The sequence below is a fragment of the Carettochelys insculpta genome, chromosome 14 (assembly GCF_033958435.1).
Source record: "Carettochelys insculpta isolate YL-2023 chromosome 14, ASM3395843v1, whole genome shotgun sequence".
Classification (NCBI taxonomy): Eukaryota; Metazoa; Chordata; order Testudines; family Carettochelyidae; genus Carettochelys; species Carettochelys insculpta.
This window is the reverse complement of record NC_134150.1, coordinates 24,210,307-24,231,006: the sequence shown is the minus strand read 5'-3', so window position 1 is coordinate 24,231,006 and position 20,700 is coordinate 24,210,307. Positions and strand designations below refer to the sequence as shown.

At 39.6% G+C, this 20,700-nt stretch overlaps 1 protein-coding gene across 3 annotated transcripts in view; it reads right to left on the bottom strand.

Moving 5' to 3' along the window:
• Positions 1-20,700, bottom strand: part of GPATCH1 (G-patch domain containing 1) — a 35,423-nt gene extending 14,723 nt beyond the window's left edge. For 2 of the 3 annotated variants that reach the window (XM_075008855.1, XM_075008857.1), the window contains exons 1-15: positions 20,614-20,700; positions 17,041-17,175; positions 16,597-16,682; positions 14,690-14,850; positions 13,504-13,601; positions 13,257-13,315; positions 12,629-12,874; positions 10,553-10,700; positions 9,314-9,393; positions 7,574-7,778; positions 4,451-4,729; positions 1,865-2,046; positions 1,461-1,588; positions 895-1,031; positions 376-545 (exon numbers count right to left, since the gene is read on the bottom strand). In XM_075008855.1, the coding sequence (XP_074864956.1) occupies positions 376-545; positions 895-1,031; positions 1,461-1,588; positions 1,865-2,046; positions 4,451-4,729; positions 7,574-7,778; positions 9,314-9,393; positions 10,553-10,700; positions 12,629-12,874; positions 13,257-13,315; positions 13,504-13,601; positions 14,690-14,850; positions 16,597-16,682; positions 17,041-17,175; positions 20,614-20,692 (2,193 nt within the window). In that variant the 5' untranslated portion in view covers positions 20,693-20,700. The remainder of the gene's footprint in view (positions 1-375; positions 546-894; positions 1,032-1,460; positions 1,589-1,864; positions 2,047-4,450; positions 4,730-7,573; positions 7,779-9,313; positions 9,394-10,552; positions 10,701-12,628; positions 12,875-13,256; positions 13,316-13,503; positions 13,602-14,689; positions 14,851-16,596; positions 16,683-17,040; positions 17,176-20,613) is intronic. The other variant, XM_075008856.1, reaches the window with a different exon arrangement.

Below are 20,700 nucleotides of genomic sequence, written 5' to 3'. Positions count from 1 at the left end.
GGACACCCAACGGCACAAGGCCCTGAGCAACTGCCCTGTCTGCTACCCTTTAGTAAAAACCATAGCTTTTATATGCAGAAGAGCAGTTATGGCACAACATGGAGTTTTTAAATAACGTGTGGGAGAGGGAGACTCACAAAGAAAAGGATTTAGAACCTTCCCTGCTTTACAGGAGACAAGTTGTGGAGAACAATCTCCCTTTCCCAGAGGTAGACCCCAAGTGCAGATACACCTTTTCTAACTTAGCATGAGTTACTACTACTAACTCTGTCCACGCACAAGGCAATGAATTTCAAAACACCATTAACAAGGTCAAAAGCAACGGCCAACAGCACAACTGTTACTGAATATGTCAAACCTTTGGAGATCGTATACCTTACTGGGGAGAGGTTCATTTGTTTTACTTCTGTCTTCTTCGACTACCGATTCATGTTGTTGCTGCTGAATATCAACTTTTGATCTAGCAAGACTTATGAACTCACTAATCGAATCCTTTTTCTTCTTTTCTTTGTCAGATACATCCCACCTTGATGGTTTCTTCGGCTCTAAAAATGGTACAATATCCCCAGCACCATGGTTAATTAGCTTTATGTTAAAACACTACAGCATTTTATGGTTAGGTCAATTTTTTTACCAATACTTGCTTTACCATTACTTCCTACATTTAAAAAAAAATCTTAAAATTAGAAGATCTCTATTTGCCAGATTCTCAGGTGGTATAAAACAATATAATTCCAATTATTTCAATTGATCTAGCCCTATATGTGTACATTTAATTGAGTTTTTAAAAGGTTTCTTTTTAAGGAAATTGCATTTTAGTATTTTTACATTCCAAAGTATGTCAATTTTTTTTAAACTACTGGGATTACACAAATAAAATGCTAACCCACTTACTGTTAAGATTAATATTCTGTTGCAGTTTTTCGTTTGTTGCTTGAGTTAGAGTTGTTGTGGTAGACTCTGGCACAGTTAAGAAATTGAATACAGAATACTTGTCACGTTTCACTTTGGGTAACCCAACAATTGATGAACTAAAGGAAAATGAAATTTTATCAATCTCTCTTTATAATGATGGGATGGATTGACAACACTGGAAAACAAAATCTTATATTATCGACAAAACAAGCAGAGTCCAGGAAGCAGCTATAAGCACATGCAAATTACAGGAAAAGTATATTCTGCTGGAGTAAAGAAAGGGAGGAAACATCTATTTCCATTAAAAGTATCTCTAATGAGACAGTGCATAGAGCTAATGCTCTCAGTTTAGGTTAAAAGCAAATTGGCAAGATAACAGAAGAAAGCTTGGTTGGTGTGTTATGTATGTTGAATCTACTCTTAAGATTAAGAGGGTGTCAGCCTCCAGAGATGTCAAGTTAGCATTTTCCACAAATATTACATAAATATACATTTTAGAACAATTAAAATTATGTTTAAAACATTAAGATAGTTGATCATCTTACTCAGAGTAGGGATCAGGAACATTAAATCTTTTACACAGTAGCTTCTCAGGGTGCCACTCAAACTTATCTCTTGTGAGCCTGCCAAACATTTTCATCTTCACTGCAGATTCTTTGTCATCAATATCCATCTGTAAAATTTAAATGTTGATTACGTATTCTACAGAATATCATCAGCTTCTTCAAATTCCTGCTATTATGATAAAGTGAACTTAAAGGACATATCCTTGACTACTGCTGTGAGTAGTATTGTACATTTCCTTTTGGTTTCTTAGCCACTACCAAAAGAAACCCAAGGCAACAGAACACTAACATTTATTTTCTAAGAAGATGTTTTAAATTAATGGGATTGTGCTACTCATTGTTAACACAGGTAATCACAGTACAGCATTATTAACAGCATGAACCTCTTGGTCCCGAGGAACTTCCACTTGGTCAGTATCATCTTCATACTTGGCTCGTGTAAACCGTGATGACAGGATTGAATTGGACGATTTGTAGAGCATTGCTGCATTGAAGAACTCTTCGTGTTCCCTTCCTCGCTCCCATTCCGTCAGACCTGGATCTGAACAATTCTCTCGCATATCTACTGCAAATTAAAGGACATATATGCTTAACGTCTCTTAAAAAGTTAAAATATAATGTATAGTCATTTGGATTTAGCTTATTTTGTTATTCGCTCAAACAAGTCCAAAAGCCAAGCTCAAGTCCATCAGCGTCTGATGAATACGTAGTTGAATATAAAGATTCTGAAAACTTCAGAAATACAGAATAGAGGTGACTCCATGTGTCTTTCTGGATACACAATTCTACAGTAACCAGGGGCGACTGCTCAAGATGATTTCGGAATGACAATCTTTGCCAAATGAATGAGGGCTACTTCATTATTGTACTATTGACAATTAACTCACTGCCTTGTAATGCACACTGAAATACACACAGTATGAAATGTTCCACAGAAAACAGAACATCACACACAACTTGCAACAAAATGCTTGAACTGTAAACATAAAAGACTCAATAAAAGATTCAACCACCTTGTAACTTTTCGACTTGCACTAGAGTATTTAAATTGTCTTTGGGCATGTATTAAATGTACAAGTTCATAAGTGTAAATGTGGATGTACCAAGTTTTTTGTTTGTTTGTTTTTTAAAAAAAAGTCCTTTTCTGTTCACAGGAAACAGATTTTGGTTCATATTTGCTTTTAGAGAAGACAAGAACAGAACTGACACCAAGCTGAGCTTCTGATATGATTTTTTGAACTACTTTACGATTCCCTGCATTTTCATCCTTTTCTATATTTAAGTCAATCCATTTTATACAACAAAACAATCTTGAAACCTGAGCAAATAAATTATTCTCTTTGGGCTTGTCTACACTACACCCTCCTTTGAAGGAAGGACGATAAGTAGGGTATTGTGAGTTTACTAATGAAGTGCTACGCTCCATACACAGCACTTCATTAAGCAAATTCCCCTGCGTAGCAACTTCGAAGTTTTAAACTTTAAAATTTTGAGTAAAGAGAGTAAAGGGACTTCAAAGTTGCCTCAGCACTTCTAAGTACCGGCAGGTGAGCCGCGGCTAGACGCAAGCCGGTACTTCAAAGTTTAAAACTTCAAAGTTGCCGCAAGGGGGAATTTGTTCAATGAAGTGCTGCATATGCAGTGCAGCACTTCATTAGTAAACTCCCAACACCCTACTTACCATCCTTCCTTTGAAGGAGGGTGGTAGTGTAGACAAGCCCTTTGGGTCTGAAGCTCATCTCAACAAGATAGTTAGAATATTGACTAATAAAATGGAGCAACATCAGAGTACATATAAATACCTAATAAACACCAGAAGTACTAACATTTGATTTATAGTTTAAAAAAAAAAAACACTAAACAGAAAAAAATAGGTTTTTTTTTATTAACTAAAAACAGAGTTCAAAATATTGTGCAATTTGGTGGTCTCTGACTTCTCCATAAATGTCACTCTTTCTGCAGAACTAAGCTCCAAAAGCTCAATTTCCAATTTAAGAAACATTTCTAGCCTAAATGGTTGCAAAGAAAAAACTGAAATGTGATGCAAGTATACCTAATGAAGTAGTGGATACCTGAATCTTCAGAGAGCCAGAGATATCTGAGAGAAATGTGACCTGCCTCCTTCATCTCAAACTGAATTATGCTTCTGATCCTGAGCTTTATCTTAGCAAGGGACCTATAAACTCCATATATATAGGCAATGGCTTTTTAAAGATAAGTCATAATTTTGCCACAAAATTTGCCCTTTTGCTGCAACCGGGCATCTGAGGTTTGTCTTCTATGTCCCTGACTTGCTGGGAGCTGTCTCTCATCCAGTTTTAAGATGGACCTGAGGAGTGGAGCAAAGCAACCTGAAGAACATAGTGAAAAACACCTAACCCTGAAAATAGTAACTGTTGAAAATCATCATATTTCAAATCAATGAGTCTTCTGGACCATGAAACTGTTGTGTGAAAGTAGAGAATGAAGAATACTTCCCGGTGACAGACCAAATTCATATTACTATGCCCCCACTGTACCCAAAGTACACACAGTCTCAATTACAAAAGAGATGAGCATTAAAAACAGTTTGAAGGTTTGGAGCTGGAATGTAAGCAAGGAGGAAACAATTAAAAAAAAGACTCCACTGGTTGTGGCATAGGTGGGTCGTGAAGTTTTTACAGCATGTTGGAGTAGATCTCAGGAAAAAAGGCTGAGAAAAAGAAGAAATCTGTGAGGTTGTGAGCTACGTTATGAGGGGATGAGAAACTAAGATGAGTATTATTCAAAACCCCAATCTCACAAACACTTAATGTGCAGTCTCACCGAAGTCCATGGGATTACAAACATGCCTACATTTCACAAGATTAGGGCCTCCACAAACAGAAAGAAAAGTACTGTGTATGGAATTCTAGAATCAAGCCTAGGAGAAGCTTAAAATGAAACATGTAAACAAATGCAGAAAAGTTTAATGACCATTTGCTACTTACCTTTCTGTCCTTTTTTAAGGCTCTCTACGTAATCTTCATATCTTTTTTGTTTTTCTGGATTTTTTGCAAATGGTTTGAAGTCACTAGAACCAGGTGTGGCTACCTGCCCTCCCAACACCATTTGCCACTTATGATGAACACCTTCTGAGGAGGATGAGCTATTCAGGGATTGCTGAGGCAAAGTTTGGATTTTCACTTGTTGTTCAGATGCCTGTTTCACTTCTTTGATTCTCTCTTTGTCTTTCCCAGACAGATACTCTAAAACAGAAAGAGGTGGTCCTGAAGAAGAGAAAAAGCACAATAAGATAAATGGAAAAGACAAGATCTTTCTAACTCTCTCTACTGTCACAAATAAAAACATTACATGTATGTTATTTCCCTATCTATATAAAAATGAAAGCAATTGTCTAGTGGTGGTTAATTGTAAATGTTACAGTTTTGCTAGAAATGCTCACAGAAGGTTTTTAAATAGACATTTAGGGAGGAAATCTCTTTTACCAGAAGTGTCCCTCAATACTAATTTTTATGCTATCTATATTTATGTTAAAGGTATAAAAGATTATAAACAAAAACATATTGCTTTTACAAGTTACACCTTTGGCGAACCTATTGCTGCTTGAGTGGGTGTATCTTCTATGCAAGAATAGAATGGCACTTCACATAATTGTATATATTGTGCCCTGCTAAATATCTGTGCTGATACACAGATCAACAAATGTACAACCACAAACAAGTTAACTGGCATATTATAAACTGGGGATGTCTACATTTGATAGTGTAAATATACAGATGTAAGAAATATGACAAAATATGGCAAAATTTTGTACAGCATATGTAATATGCTCCGTATTTTTTTTTCATATCTAATACATACGTCAATGGGTTGAAAATTTTGGACAATTCCATATGATTTTCTTTATTTTCTATTATATATGTACATATAGATATATATTACATGAAAATTATCTATTAGTCTATTATACTATTTTCAATTATAAATTATCCTTGGTTAACTCAGTAGCCTCAGTGGACAAAATCTGCCACGTAAAGTTCAATTCCTGGTCCCAATCACTTGCTTGCCAAGTGAAGAAAGGCTAGGGATACTATAGAAGTTTCAGGCTCAGCCTTCGGAGGAAAGGGATAGAAAAGTATTCATATTACCCAACAACTATTACTGCTGATTTAAAAGTAGTACTATTAGTTCGGAAGCTATCTTCAGTTCTCATGAGTCAAAAAAGTTACAAGCTGTGCCATGGAGCTTTGCCAGGTGGAATGTTTTAAAAGCCAACAAAATAGCATTATTAATTATTTGTAATATACTATAACTTTAATTCCTGTCTCTGCTATTTAAGAGTTATTTGCATTGAATATTTTTAAAATTAGGCTTGTGCCGTATTTTGCTTTTTATGCGTGCGGACAAGGCTTAAAAGTCTAAAGACAAAATGGAAGTGTTCTTCTTTGTTTTTACTGAAAAAAGTGAAGTCTGACCTTTCAGGTTTTGCGGGGGCCCCTTCTTCTGGGGGTGTCTCAGAGCAGGGTGGATAAAAATCTATTATTTAAAGAAAAAAATCAAAATCAGGTTTTTTTTAAATTAAAATCAGATTTTTATTTAAATAAAATACAGGTTTATTTTTAAAAAATAAACCTATTTCCAGTTAAACTTGAAATGATGACAACCTATGTTAATGCCTAAACTTGTTACAGTTTAAAATAATTTAAATTAAAAAAAATATTAAGCAGTAGATGTTTGTGGCAAAGTTTGAAAGAAAGTCAAACCACAGCACTGATGGAAAGTTGTTGGCTAATCACGTGGAACCAGATATTGTTCAAACACTAACTCAGCTTTTGGCAAGAGTAGCCTCTTCCACATGTAAATAATAAGATTTTCTTCATCTCAGTTTATTCAACTAATTCATTTCAATTACCAGTTCACTCACAATTTAAAAAAAAAAATAAAAATGGGGATTTTAAAAAGGCAGATTTTTTTTCTTCCAAAAACTTTATCTAAAACTAGGTGAGAGGATAAGGCCTATTCGTTCTAAAATCTTGATAGACATGATGATGAGAAACAACTGAGTTCAGCAACTACATATAATTCGTTTGTTTAATACATCAGCTTTAAATGTAAAACACATTTGAAAAACTAAGATTTGTTTCTCTGATCTAATATATGTTAGTTTTACTTATCTAATAAAACTAAAAATGCTTGTTGTGTGTTTTAATTGAATTCACATTCAACTAGAACTTTAAACAAAGCAAGCAAAAAACATTAATCTAGTAAAGAAATTAATCAATCACCATTTTCTAAACAATGTCAATGTAAACATTAAATATAGTCACACATACCCCAAATACACACATTATTCTGGATAGGAAAAAGGATCAAAGTTAGTACAAATGTTACATTAAGTTACACATCAATATGTTTTAATGGCCAACAACCAATTAGAGCCAACCTTTCTTTACGATAAAAACCTCAAATGCACAAATGGAAAACAAGATTAAAATAGATTATTTTATTAAAGGTTACCTGTCTTGCAAATTAAATGAATCCACCCTGCCTCACAGCATGAATATTGTGGCCCCACAACTTAATTGACGGGAAAGACAATTATTATATTCTCTCTCAAGTATCTATTACTGGTTGACATTAAACAGCTGTTAAAAATTTTAAGAAGTCTAACTAAGATCTCCTTCCCCTCTAATTTGCTATTTTCTCTGGTCTCGTATATTGTAATATCACTAGCGACTAGAGTTTCCAGGCTGTACAAGACATGAATTTCTAAAGTTTAAAAAAAAAGGCAAAACAAAAACACAAACAAGTGGAAAAATCAGTTTTCATGGAAGCAAAAAATGAAATATCTTTACACACACTTTTCTACTTTAATGTGAGAAACTGAAAAACACCTGTAGATACTCCCAGTAATTGGCAGAGATCATATTGGCTAAAATATTGGATGAACATAAGGAGTGAGTTTATTTTGTTTTTTATTAAATTAGAAAATATATGTTCAAAATTGTAAATAAGCATTCCATGCTCTAAAAATATTTGAGGATAAGCTATTAATCTCTTCAAGTCCAGTGACTCTAAATTATAATTAAACAACAAGTATTGTCACACACCTTTCAGAGCAGTCTCTCCTAGCAACTCCCTCCTCTGTGATGCATTCAGCGTGTGTCTGCTCTGCTGTGGAGAATCAGTCTCAAGCTTCCCAGTTGATTCAGCTAATGCCTGAAGTAAAAAGGTGTTTCCATTTCCAGCTGTTATCACTGGTCGAAAGTAATGGACAGGTCTGTAATCCCTTGGCAAGTCAGGTGGTAGATAAGTCTGCCAAAGCAAACAGAAAACACAGTGAGAGATGTAGTTTCATATTTGTTATATAAAGATGTGATGCCCTTCACTAAAACCAATGGGCAGAATACAAAAGTTAGTCTTACTACAAACTACTAATCTGTACTTCTAAGGCTTGCAGAAAAGCATCCCCATCAGTATCATTTGTGATCTTTAACAATAAAAAAGCAAGCTATATAATAGACTGGACAGGCCCAATTAGTCTGAGTCAATAAATAAATGGTATTATAAAACGGGAACATCTGAAGCTTGAAAAAAATCATTATGGAAAATTCAGTTTATAAAATTCAACTATAGATCAAACAGAAAAATTAAGAACTGTTTTTATTATTTCAAAAATGCTTTGGATATTGCTTAAGAATTCACCTTCCATAAAATAGGAATTATATGCACTTTCAAACATTAAATTTAAAAAGTTGAATTTTTTCCCTAAGCTTTTAAAATACCTCAGCATCCTTCACTGAAATTCTGTTTTTATGTGTCTTAACAAAATAGTCCTGAATGAGCAAATATCCTAGTGCCTCTTTATGTTAAAGTGTACTAAGTGGATTTTTCTTTCTATTTCCTTTTTAGGAAAGCATGTCACAAAATTTTACATTCTGCGTTGGTTTTAGATCACTCTGCATTATACCAAGATATCTTGGACTTAAACAGAAAAATAGGGTTCAAACAAATTTGTCACTGAGTCAATCTGAGAAGCCTTAGTCACTAAGAAAATACAATGCTATGTCTTAACAACAAACATATTATACTTGCTCAAACCAATTTTTCAAAATGCTGCCAAAGAGCAGTAAGCAGCTCTCAGTGCGCTTAATATGTCTAGTGGATGGATACAGTTCAGGTTTGTATTATCAGCCTGAAATCGTTTTGAGTATTTAGGATATCTTTGTTTCTTACTAACACTTTTATTTCTACCACAAGACGCAATGGCCGCAAGTCCTTTCAAAAAACCAGGCCCTCTTCCGAAAGAACAAGCAGAGCATCCCCACACAAAATGCGCTCTTTTGAATTCCTTTCGAAAGAATGTGGTGCTTCTTCCAGGGGCCCTCTTCCTCTCCCAAATAAGGAAGAGTTCCTTATTCCAAACGATTCTTTCAGAAAAAAGCATGCATAGACACTCTGGGGGCCCTTTGTTAGAAAGAGCGGTCCTCAGGGTGCCAGATTTTTCGATCCCTGGTCCGTTCTTTTGAAAGATCAAGGACTGTGTGGACGCTGTCTTTCGAAAGAAAAGATTGCTCTTTTGATCTGCTTTTTTGTGTGTGGACATGCTCTTCCAGAAGATCATCTTTTGAAAGATCACTGTAGCGTAGACACAGCCACTATGAATAGGACCTCTGCTGCAAATGCATATCCCTCCTTGAATCCATATTAGACATGTTTATATCTTTCCATCAGGTATATGATTATTATTGACAAAGGAGTGATTAGTTATTGGGTATATTTAAATGTGTAAAAATGGCAAAATTATAATAGTTGGTTTTGCTAAGAGAAAACATTATGTTTTAATTTACCTTCCTTGGAGTGGCTGATTTAGAAGCCAAAGAAAAGCCATCCAGAATGTTGCCAATATATCTAACTTCTTTCTCCATTCCTATGAAAGCATTACAGTATTAGGACTTTCAAAGCCAACAACTACAGAACTAACTTCATGTGCAGGCACATTACACTTTAACAATTACAAAAGCTATTTTCCAATACAGTATCTGTTAATTAGCAGGTCCTGATTTTTTAAAAATTCCTTAGTAAAAACCCTGACAGTTTTCCTCAACTTGCAAATAATCATCAATAACTAATACCACTCTGCAGTGCACAATGTAAGTAGAATATGCAAAAATTACTGCTAACTTTCATATCCTGCAAAGTTTTCCTAAGCCACAATCCGAGGCATGCCTATCCCATTCAGAATCCACCGAAGCCTCCAAAGCTGTGATTGACCATATACTGTGTACGTTGGTAGAACTAAATGCACTCATTTTGAAAGAAATTCATAAGTTTATGCATGCACATAGACGGTGAACTCAAAGATGGTACTTAATCAATGACACATGGCATAATGCACAGCAAGCCGCTATGCACCTCATCATACAGTGTTTATGAGAGCAGCCCCACTCAAATCCCAACACTAAATTACAGCATAAATATTTATGCATCTTTTCTGTCATTAAAATTATGTAAGTTATCAGGGCCTAGTATTAGTTCTCTCCCAGTGCATGCAATATTTCTGAGATTTTTCAACCATAACCACTAATGTTAGTGGTGAACTTTTGCTACCCATTAGCAAGAGTTATTTTCCTCTTTCATGGTAATTTGAGATGTTTAATGCTAATGTACTTTCATATCTATAGCACTAGCAACTTTCATCCTGACATTTCCTAAAACTTTTGAATGCTTTCCTTTGCAAACTAGATATTTAAACATTTTACATAAAATATTTTATGCCGAGGCCACAGACAAATTTGGAACAAGCTTTTATCATCATCTGTATTTTTATAATGGTGGTTGCTTTTCATTCACTAGTTTTAGCTGCAGCAGAAAAATACTTTCAAATAAACTAAGCCGAGGAAAAAAAAATTTTTCCTTTAATCTGCTTTTGAACTACAAGTAACAGGAATAGAGGTGAATGGTGAGATCCCAGGGCTATCCAGTATGAATTCTTTATAAATTGAACATACATGGAAAACAGATTGGCATTTTCATAGCCAGTATTTTAAATACAAATATACTGAAATTTCAGATAAAAAAATTCTTACTTTTCTTGGTTTGATACTGCTTAGGTGCAGTCCAACCATACAGGCAATCTCCAGGTTCTTCATCTTTTAGGACTGTATCATATTTTGACAATGTTTCTGTAGCATATATATCTTCATCTTCTTCTTCCAAAGCTCCTACACCAAAAGCCTAGAAAAAAATATTTTAAGTTAAAAATGGTTATATTTTGACATTGTAGAATCCTAACAGTTTTTTCTTGAAAAAGTAACAAGTCAGATGTATATTTTGTCTCTTGACACTAAAATTACATGTTTGGGACCAGTCTGATAGCTTTCCATGTATCATGTATGATACCCTGCCAAATGAGACTAATGATCAAAACAGCAAACATGTCCTCAAGCAGAAAGGGACTGGGACCACTATATGTCAGGGGCATGTTTGTTTATAATCGTCAGTATTAGCTTTATAACACTGAAAAATATATCCTGCCATCTGAATAACAACTGCACTTGTTGAGCTCTAAGGGACGAAAATAATTATGATGGCAGAAATCCTTCAGAGAGGAGAGCAATGCAGTGGGAATAACACATAACTATATTTGACCGTACTTCTATTTTCCCCAAAAATCATGCAGCTTGACCATATTTCTCTCGTCTGAAAATAAGAATTACAAATTATCATGCTAAAGGGTAACAATCTGGCTGACAGAACCTAACATTGAAAGAAAATGGACAAAAATTAAAACACCTTTGCATCACAGAAAGCACATTTTACTCCAGATACAGATACATAGCATTCATTTTTACCTAAAGTGAACTGATCGAGATATTATTACATTACATCCATTAATTTACTAAGTCATATAGAACGTTCAGGGACTCACCTCTGGCTTCATAACAAGTCACTGCAGCAATGGGAAAAGAAGCAAGGTAGCCTGCCTCACAATCCTGTTCTCAAACTACACAAAGTTTCTTACAATCATTCTACAATTTCTGAGTATTTTCCGTCTTTATCAGGCCTCAAGGAGGAAAAAAAAATCAATGATCTACACTTCAGTTCCCATAAAGCCAGAAACCATAGAGAGAAAAAAAAAACAAAACTACCTTATGAAAGGGACCATGTAATGAAAACATCACTTCACAAATAGAAAAGGTACGGTCTTTTTTCAGCTGTTCCTGCCTATCTGAGAACATGGACTACGGCTGCATTAACAACAGAAATAGCGATATTTACAGCAAAAATTGCCATTATGTTATCCAGAAGTCTTGCCTCATTACAGACTAGGGAAATACAGCATTTTGCCCTTCAGCTAGGGGCTGGACTACAGCCCTTTTCTGAGACACCAGAGGTTTCTTGGAAAAGGTCAGCCATGTCCAACAACACTTCCGGTAAAGCAGACGCATTCTGTCGCCACCCTTGTAAACATTGTACAACGAAGAAGGGATGGCCTGACAGAGGAGGTCTTTCTGAAATTTGGCACCATGCAGATGGGCCAAATTTTGGAAAAGCCCCTCCTAACAGAAAAGCAGAAAAAGATACACAAATTATGCAGTGCACAATTTGTGTATCTTTTTCTGATATTTCTCTGTAGTGTAGCCGTTTAAGCCTTACAGATTCTACTCCAATACTGAATACTTTCAATGCATTAAAAAGGAGAACTCCCACAATTCCACTCTCCTACGATTTATTTCAATCACAAAATATCAGAATATCATGCATAATCCAATAGGAACCAATAATTCTTACCTCTTCCAGCCAATAAAAATATATTAAATTCAAGACTCAGGTTAACCCTACTTATTTGTGTTTAGTAAACTTATTTGACCTTTCTGTGCCGTAGTTTTTTGCATCTAAAGTTTGGTATTATACTGATAAGAACAGAGAATACACCTGAACTTAACCACGAAAGCAGAGACTGTATAATACATTACAAAATATAAAATTGAATTCACTTTCCCTCTGAGAGCAGAGCACTACGAAGTATTATTTTTATAACGGAAATGGTATTTTCAATTTACTTTAAAGCTTTTTCTTTTAATTCCATTTGACAGATTTTAAGAAAAACATTTATTTCCTATAACTGACATTGTACCACAGTACATACAGGAATGTTTTACCTGTCCTGAGATACCCAGTTTTCTTCCTTTACTAGGTTTCAGACTACCAAGCAGATCACTTGTCTTTTCGGAACCATCAGTAAAAAGACTGAATTGTTCTCCTGCCGAAACCCCAAACAATGCTCTGGTGGGATCTAGACCCTTGTAACCAAGTCCATGGACGTTCTCTTTTGGAGTCAAGTCTACAGGCATTACATCTTTAGGTGCAAATGTCACATTCTCTGGCTGATATTCATCCTCTTCATCCTTTTATAAAGTACATTACAATAAATAAGCATCATCCTTTGTACAGCAGTATAAAAATCTCACAGCAACATTTTCTCTAAATCCATACTGATATCACAGCATATACCTGACAAGAAAAGGAGCTGCTCTAGGTTTACATTAACCATCCATTACTATTCAGAAGAAGAGCTCTCTACAAATCAAAAGCTTGTCATTTTCACCAACAGAACTATTACTCACTTTTTATCTCTAATGTCCTGGGACTCACAGAACAAATACTGTATTAGTAGTCTAGTCATACAATACTCACATTTTTGTTATAATTTTTTCTATTTATATGTGTTATATTTCAAATAACTTAAAAGTAATTTCTCTATAAAAGTAACTTTTGCTTGCGTAGTACCTCAGATCCCTCAGATGCATCAGGTGGTAGCGCACAGCCATACACTTTTACTTCAGGATCTGTAAAGACATAGCAGCAGCACATTAAAGTTCCAATTCTTCAGTAAGCTTCTCTTAAATTAAAAAAAAACAGAACAAAGGAAAGAAAGTTTCAAAAAGATCTTCTCAATAGCATAGAAGCATTTTCTAGCATAGATGCTTCTCAACAGCATAGCATTTTCCATTATTCCTAACTTAATTGACTATACCAGGTTTTTGTTTGCGTGGCTTTCTCTTTACTCGAGGTCCAACTCCTTGTCCTTCTTTCCATCCCATTTTTCGCAACAGTTCAACACCAATAGTTATTCTAAGAGAAAATTGATACAACATTTACGCTGACAGCCTGCTTTAAAAGTATTCATGATTAAGCTCCTGAAGGTTATAAATAAATTCAGTACAGAATGGGTGGGCAAGATTCAGCCTGCTAAACACTAGGATCTGGCTCACCATGGTACTCTGGGTCACCAGTATCCTGAATCCCAGTGGCACCTGCAGGCAGGCTCCCTACCTGCCACACCCCCACGCTGCTGGGGCCAGCATGTGCATCTCTGCATGGCAGGCAGCCCTTTAGGGGGTCTCTGACCCCACCCCCAAGTACAATCCTCACAGCTCTTCTTGGCTGGAAACCAGCCAGTGGAAGTGGGCCACGCTTGTGGGCATGTGCAGCACACAGAGAACCAGCTCCAAGAGACATGCCATTTGGAGATAACCCCCCCTCCAAGGGACATGGCATGCAGAGACATGCATGTTAGCCCTAGCTGCTGACTGCTTTAAACAGCATATAGGGTCTCCTGGCTGGGAGGCACCAACAGTAAGCATCTCCCAGCCAGAGCCTGCAATTGGCACACTCACACATCCCAATTCCCGGTCCCAGGTCACAACCCCAACCCTCTGCATCTGATCATAACTCCCTCCCAGATCCTGCACCTCCTTCCTATACCCCTTTCCCAGGTCAGAATTCTCTCCCGCACCCTAATCCCGTACCCAGAGCTTCCTCCTGGATCCAACTTTCAGCTAAAGATCCCTCATCTCCTTCTTTTAATAGCATAGAAATGTGTGGCCCTTGACCACGTACCAAATTCTCAGAGAGCCCCGTCTCAAGAAAAATTATTGTCCACCCCCGCATAACAGTATGAGCCAAATTTTCACAGCAATTTTCTGTAAGCACAATTCTTGTATTCGTTCCTTGCATGCAGAACTGCAAATGGTTATGTGCACAAACTCGCACGCACCAAAGAGGCAAGTGGAGACCCGTTTGAAAATGCAATTTTCCGTATTTTTCAGCGATTTGCACTGAATGAAGTAATCAGAAATTCCTTTATTTGCCAGTACAGTACAGGTTTTTGGTTTTGAGGCTTGGGGGGCTGAGGGTGAAGAGGGATATCATCTACTCACTTTGCTGGTGCTATTAAATCACCCAGTGCAGTGGCTCCTGGAATGGATGCAACAACCCCGGCAATTTGCCTAGCCTTTTCTTTTATTTTATCATTGTGTTTGGAAGCAAAGTCTTCCGTTGTCGTAATTTGTTTAGGTGCTATCCCATATTCACCAAGATCCTGAAAGCACACACACAAAATAGAAAAAAAAAATCTAATTAGAACTATTTTTTCTTCAAATATATACTAACATTAAAGATGACCTTCCAAAGAAAACATGTTGTTTATGACCTTTATTTCAGATAGGTTTTCAAACTCTCCTTAGGTGTCTAACTCTAATTAAATTTCTATGGGAAACTGGGCACCTATTTCCCCTTAAGCATCTTCAACAAATAAAAAAAAAATCAGTCTTTACATGTGCTTTTTCATGATGGAGGCCTAGAAAGTTTTGTTTGCTTTCTGTTTAGTAAGTTTTTTTTCTTTTTAAATTGGTCCTGCCTAGAAGGATAAGTTTTATTAGAAAACTGGAAAGAATTATGATATCACATAAGCAAAGTAAATAGAACATTAAATTATTTTTATTTAGGCTCTTCAAAATGCTATTTTGTTAAACAAAATTGCCTGTTAACAATTAAGGGATGAAACTACACTCAGCTCTCAAAACTAATCTGTCATCAAAACAAGACAAGCGTCATATTTTACATTCTAGTATTTCCAAGACGCAAGCAGACCTCACAAACACCAAACACACACTTGTCTCTGACAAGACCACATCAGTTTTTTCATGAAAATTTAAAATAGTGGATCATTCTTATAAATTTGTTATTAGTACTATCCAGTGCATTAATGTTCCAATATGGTACACCGGAACCCTGGCCAGGGGCTGAGGGACCCAGCAGCACTGAGGCAGGGAACCAGCTGAAGCATGGAGCCACACCGACAGCCCCAGTGGCGGGAATCCTGGCCAAAAGGCAGGGGTCCCCAGCAGCCCCACAATAGGGAGCCAGATGAAGTACTAGCTCCTCTTCCCCCAACCCCCAAAACAGCACTGGTACTAGCTATAATAAAAATTACTTCATTATCCCTATTTACAAAAATTCATGCAACAATAAGCATAGTGATAAAATGCTGAAACATATGAAGTACACTAGACACTTGAGTTACGCAAGGGTTCCATTCTATACACCCTTGCGTAACCCAGATTTCATGTAAGTGGGGGTCCAGCTTTTTCCCCAGGGGAACACACATTCTGCAGCCTGGCAACCAGTAGAAAGGTAAATCCTGGGGTGGGGCGGGCAGTTAGGGAGGGTTAAGCCTCGCAGTGGGTTGAGGCTGTGGGAGGCATGCAGAGAGTGAGGCTAATCCTGGGGTGTGTTAGGGATGCAGAGGGGGGTGAGGGGTGGAGGTGAACTGGAGCCCAGCTTGGGTGGCAAGCCAGGACCCGCGGGGGTGGGGTGGGGGGGTGGGGTGTCTGAACAGGAGCCGTGTGCAGGGACAGAGGGCTTGAACTGGGGTGGGAGGATGGAACCGGAGCCACACGTGGGGAGTTTAAACCAGAGTTTGGGGGGTGGGGTTTGAACTGGAGCCACATGTGAGGGGTGGTGAGCCAGAGCTGGGCATGGGGTTGGTGGGGGGTGAGCCAGCAGGAAGGCTGAACTGGGGACGGGGAGGTTAAGCAGGAGCTATGCGTGGGCGGTGAGAAGAGTGGGGGAGGGGGCTGAGCCAGTGCTGTGCAGAACAGGCAGGCAGGGTGGAGGGTGAGTCAGGGCGGGGGGGGGTCAGGGGAGAGTGAATTAAGCGCAGGGTTTACTGTTGGAACTGGGGGTCAGCTGCATAAGAATGGGCTCGTGTACCCTGGGTTCGCATGCTCTGAGACTTTACTGTATTATCATGCCATAATTTTTTGTAGTATTTCCACAGATTTACCTCTTCATCCATAAAATCTTCTGGCCCAAGGACTCTTTTGTCTGCTCTCTTCTGACGTGATGACACAAAAGTTGACGGTGCCCATCCTTTTAAGAAAGCAAATCTTTAAGAAATGTATCAGAATAAACTAATATAATATTTGAATGCAGCAATGAAAGGTTATAGATAGCCATTTTGACATTCTATTAATCAGAAACACGTTAAGGACATGCCAACGTAAAGTGGTGTACCCATAAGCAAAGCATTCCAAGTTAGCATCTTTGATGTTCATTTTAAAAAGAAAAGTTTAACTATTTACAGTAGCCATCAGCAGAAAAAAAACATACATAATTCCAATTTACACCTTTTTTCCAAAAAAACAATGTTAGCAAAATACAATGTTACTCAAAGTAGTATTGCAGCTCTTCTCCAGGAGAAGAATTAGTTTCAGATACAATCTCTGACCTTCCTTTGAACCAACGGTGTTGAAGTAACCAGCAGAGAAGCCACCACTAAATGCTCCATGAAAACGTTTGTATCGTCCCTTTTCATCTTTAACAGTCTGCTCTTGAAGAGGAACTGGCTTCTTAATTCGTTCGCCTATAAAAGTACAAAAAATAAGCAAATTAACCTAGGCAGTCAATAAAATGTATATTCTTCTCTGCATCTGCTCCCCACAGGAACAGCAGCCAACTCTGAAGTGCAAAAATGAGAGCAAAGCAACTGGGCACATCAAACACTACGACCGTGTCTACACTAGCCCCAAACTTCGAAATGGCCATTTGCATGGCCATTTCGAAGTTTACTAATGAAGAGCTGAAATGCACATTCAGCGCTTCATTAGCATGCGGGCGGCCACAGCGCTTCAAAATTGACGCTGCTCGCCACCACGTGGCTCGTCCCGACGGGACTCCTTTTCAGAAGGACCCCGCCTACTTCGAAGTCCCCTTATTCCCATCTGCTCACAGGAATAAGGGAACTTCGAAGTAGGCGGGGTCCTTTCAAAAAGGAGCCCCATCGGGACGAGCTGCGCGGCGGCGAGCCGCATCAATTTCAAAGTGCCGCAGCCGCCCGCATGCTAATGAGGCGCTGAATATGTATTTCAGCACTTCATTAGTAAACTTTGAAATGGCCATTTAGATGGCCACTTCAAAGTTTGGGGCTAGTGTAGACATAGCCTACATGTTGCTGTAAAAAAAAGTGTGGTTTTATTCACCTCATTGGCTACGTCTACACTATCACAAAACTTCGAAACGTCCGTGTCTGCACTATCCCAAAACTTCGAAGTGCCCATGCAAATGGCCATTTTGAAGTTTACTAATGAAGTGCTGAAATACATATTCAGCGCCTCATTAGAATGTCGGCAGCTGTGGCACTTCAAAATTGCCGCGGCTCGTCCAAACAAGGGTCCTTTTCGAAAGGACCCCACCAACTTCAAAATCCCTTTATTCCAATCCCCCATATGGAATAAGGGGATTTTGAAGTTGGTGGGGTCCTTTTGAAAAGGACTCCCGTCTGGATGAGCCACATGGCGGCAAGCCGCAGCAATTTCGAAGTGCCGTGGCCGCTGGCATTCTAATGAGGCACTGAATATGTATTTCAGTGCTTCATTAGTAAACTTCAAAATTGTCATTTGCATGGCCATTTCGAAGTTTTGGGATAGTGCAGACACGGACATTATGTTGTGTGAAATTCTTACTGTTCTATATTAGTACTGTGTATACCTCAGTTTCCCTGGGTACTGCACCAATGTCTAAATGGAGATGGGAATTGGGTGTGCTGACTTTTACTAAGGCTCTTAGAGCAGGTGAGGCTGCCCAGCTCTGTATGTAAACAATGGCTGATGCCCTAACCTGAACTAGGGAAGTAAAATGACATTTAATTGGGGATTAAACACAAGGTTTAAACAGCTAACTGATTAAACTGGATGGGGTCTGGGGGTGGGCTAGTTGGGGAGGCTGCTCCAGCCCTGCAAGGCCACCATGGGTGCGGTGCACCAGGTGGGACAGAGCAGCCTTATCTGTAGTAGCCCTGGGCAAGGTAGAGAGCGGGCTGGGCTGGGGCAGCCAACCTGCAACAGACAGGGGCTGCTTTGGCTGGGCTAGATCGCCCCTGCTTGTGGCATGCTAATACTGGGGCTTCTTTGGCCTGGCTAGAGTGCACCTATCTGCAACACTTCCAGGCTGGGCCGCTGCAGATGACTGCTGCTCCAGCTCCACTGAAGCACCTTCCACGCACAGCAACACCCCAGATAGGGATCCTCTAGCTAAGCTGGAACAGCCCCAGTTCCTGGCACGTTATGAGGAAGCTCCAGCCCAACTGGAGAAGCTCCTGCCTACAGCAGGTGGCCTGCCCCAAGCCGGCTGGAGTGGCCTCTGAAGCGCACACACCCCACACCCCTCCTGGGATCACTGCAGGTGGAACTACTCCACAGAATCTACACAGCATTAGCTACCCTGGAAAAATTAACACAGTACAAGCGACCAGTAACAGAAAGGGAGCTATGTCAGTCTGTATCTTCACAAAACAAAAAGCAGTCATGTAGCACTTTAAAGACTAGCAAAATAATATATTAGGTGACAAGCTTTCCTTGGGCAGACCCACTTCTTCAGATCTGGAGATAGGGCTGCACTTCCTATTTCCAGTTCAGCGCTATCACAAGATCTGAAGAAGTGGGTCTGCCCCACAAAAACTCATCACCTAATAAATTATTTTGTTAGCTTTTAAAGTGCTGCATGATTGTACAAGGGGCCTGCTTTATTCCTGTACAAGAATGGAAAGGAACTACTCGCATAAAGCATCTTTATAACAGAAATGTGTTCCCACTATGAGCTGCACTGGTATTTGAGCAAACAAAATCACAGCCCTAACCAAAACGGTACAAAATCTGTGGCCAGACCCAGGCCTTATTCACACTTGGGTCTAAAAACTAAGGACCTCCTCCAGCTCCAAGGTGCACCTAGAGGTACATCCACACTATAAGGAAGATCAACCCCGCCACAAGTTATCTTCTGCCATTCGATTTAGCACACCTAGTGGGAACACACAATAAAATTCATAGGGTGCCTGTCCAACCCAGTACTCCTGCCCCTTTGTCCAGAGTAAGGGAAGTAGAACAGAGAACAAGCACCTGTCAACCCCCCTTAGTGGAGATGGCAAGCAGCAGGTCTACGTTAGACATTGAAGTCAATTGTAGTTATAGCAATTGTGTAGATGGAATCGAGTTATCTATGATCTGCTTGTCTGGGTGTCCTCAGAGAGAGGTCGATGGGAGAAACTCTCCCATTGACCTCCTTAACTCCTCCTGTTACTGAGGAGAACAGGGGTTGACTGTTGACCCCATAGTTCAATCCCCACATCCCTAATAGACCTGTGAGATCGAACCCTCGAAGACCTGACCAGGCATATCCAAGGAAGATCAAATTAAGAAACATCAACATTAGCTGAAGCTGTGTACCTTCATTTGACCTTCCTCTGTACCACAGGCTTGCCCCAGGAGCTCAGTAACTGAAAGATCAGAGGGGAAGCCCCTGCACCCCTGTTTGTTGTTTAATACCTTTCCCAGGCCTGTACCCCCACCCACCTGACAGTCAGGGAGGAGGACGCTGTGCACTACAGTACCAACCCTCCCCAACCAGCAGGCCCAACCCCGAGAAGGTTCTTTCACCGCTGCTCTCTTCGAGCTGCCGCAGCACAGCAGCCCCGGTCCAGGGGCATCATCTACTCCCCCCACATCGGGCTCACTGGGCTGTTCCAGGTGAGCGCCACCGGAAAGCCCCTGGCGGGGAGGGGCCTCCTGGTAACGCAGGCGCTTGGGAAGACGCAGGGCGAGGAGCTGGCTCGACTCGCTCCCTAAACCAGCCTAGGTGGGCGCCTTCTGCCCTGCCGGGCCCGGCTTCAAGGAAGCTCCACGCGGCCACCCCAAGTGGGCCCTGCGCTCCGGGCCTCCCGCGGCAGCCTTAGCCGCGCTACTGAGGGTGATGCCTCCGCACAAGGCGGAGGAGCGGGGCGGCGGCGGCAACCCCCGAGCTCCCTTACCCTCGGGCAGGGGCGCCAGGGCTGTGCCATAACTCGCCAGCTCCTCCTCCTCACTGTCGCTGGAGTCTGGCGCCGCCATCTTGTGGC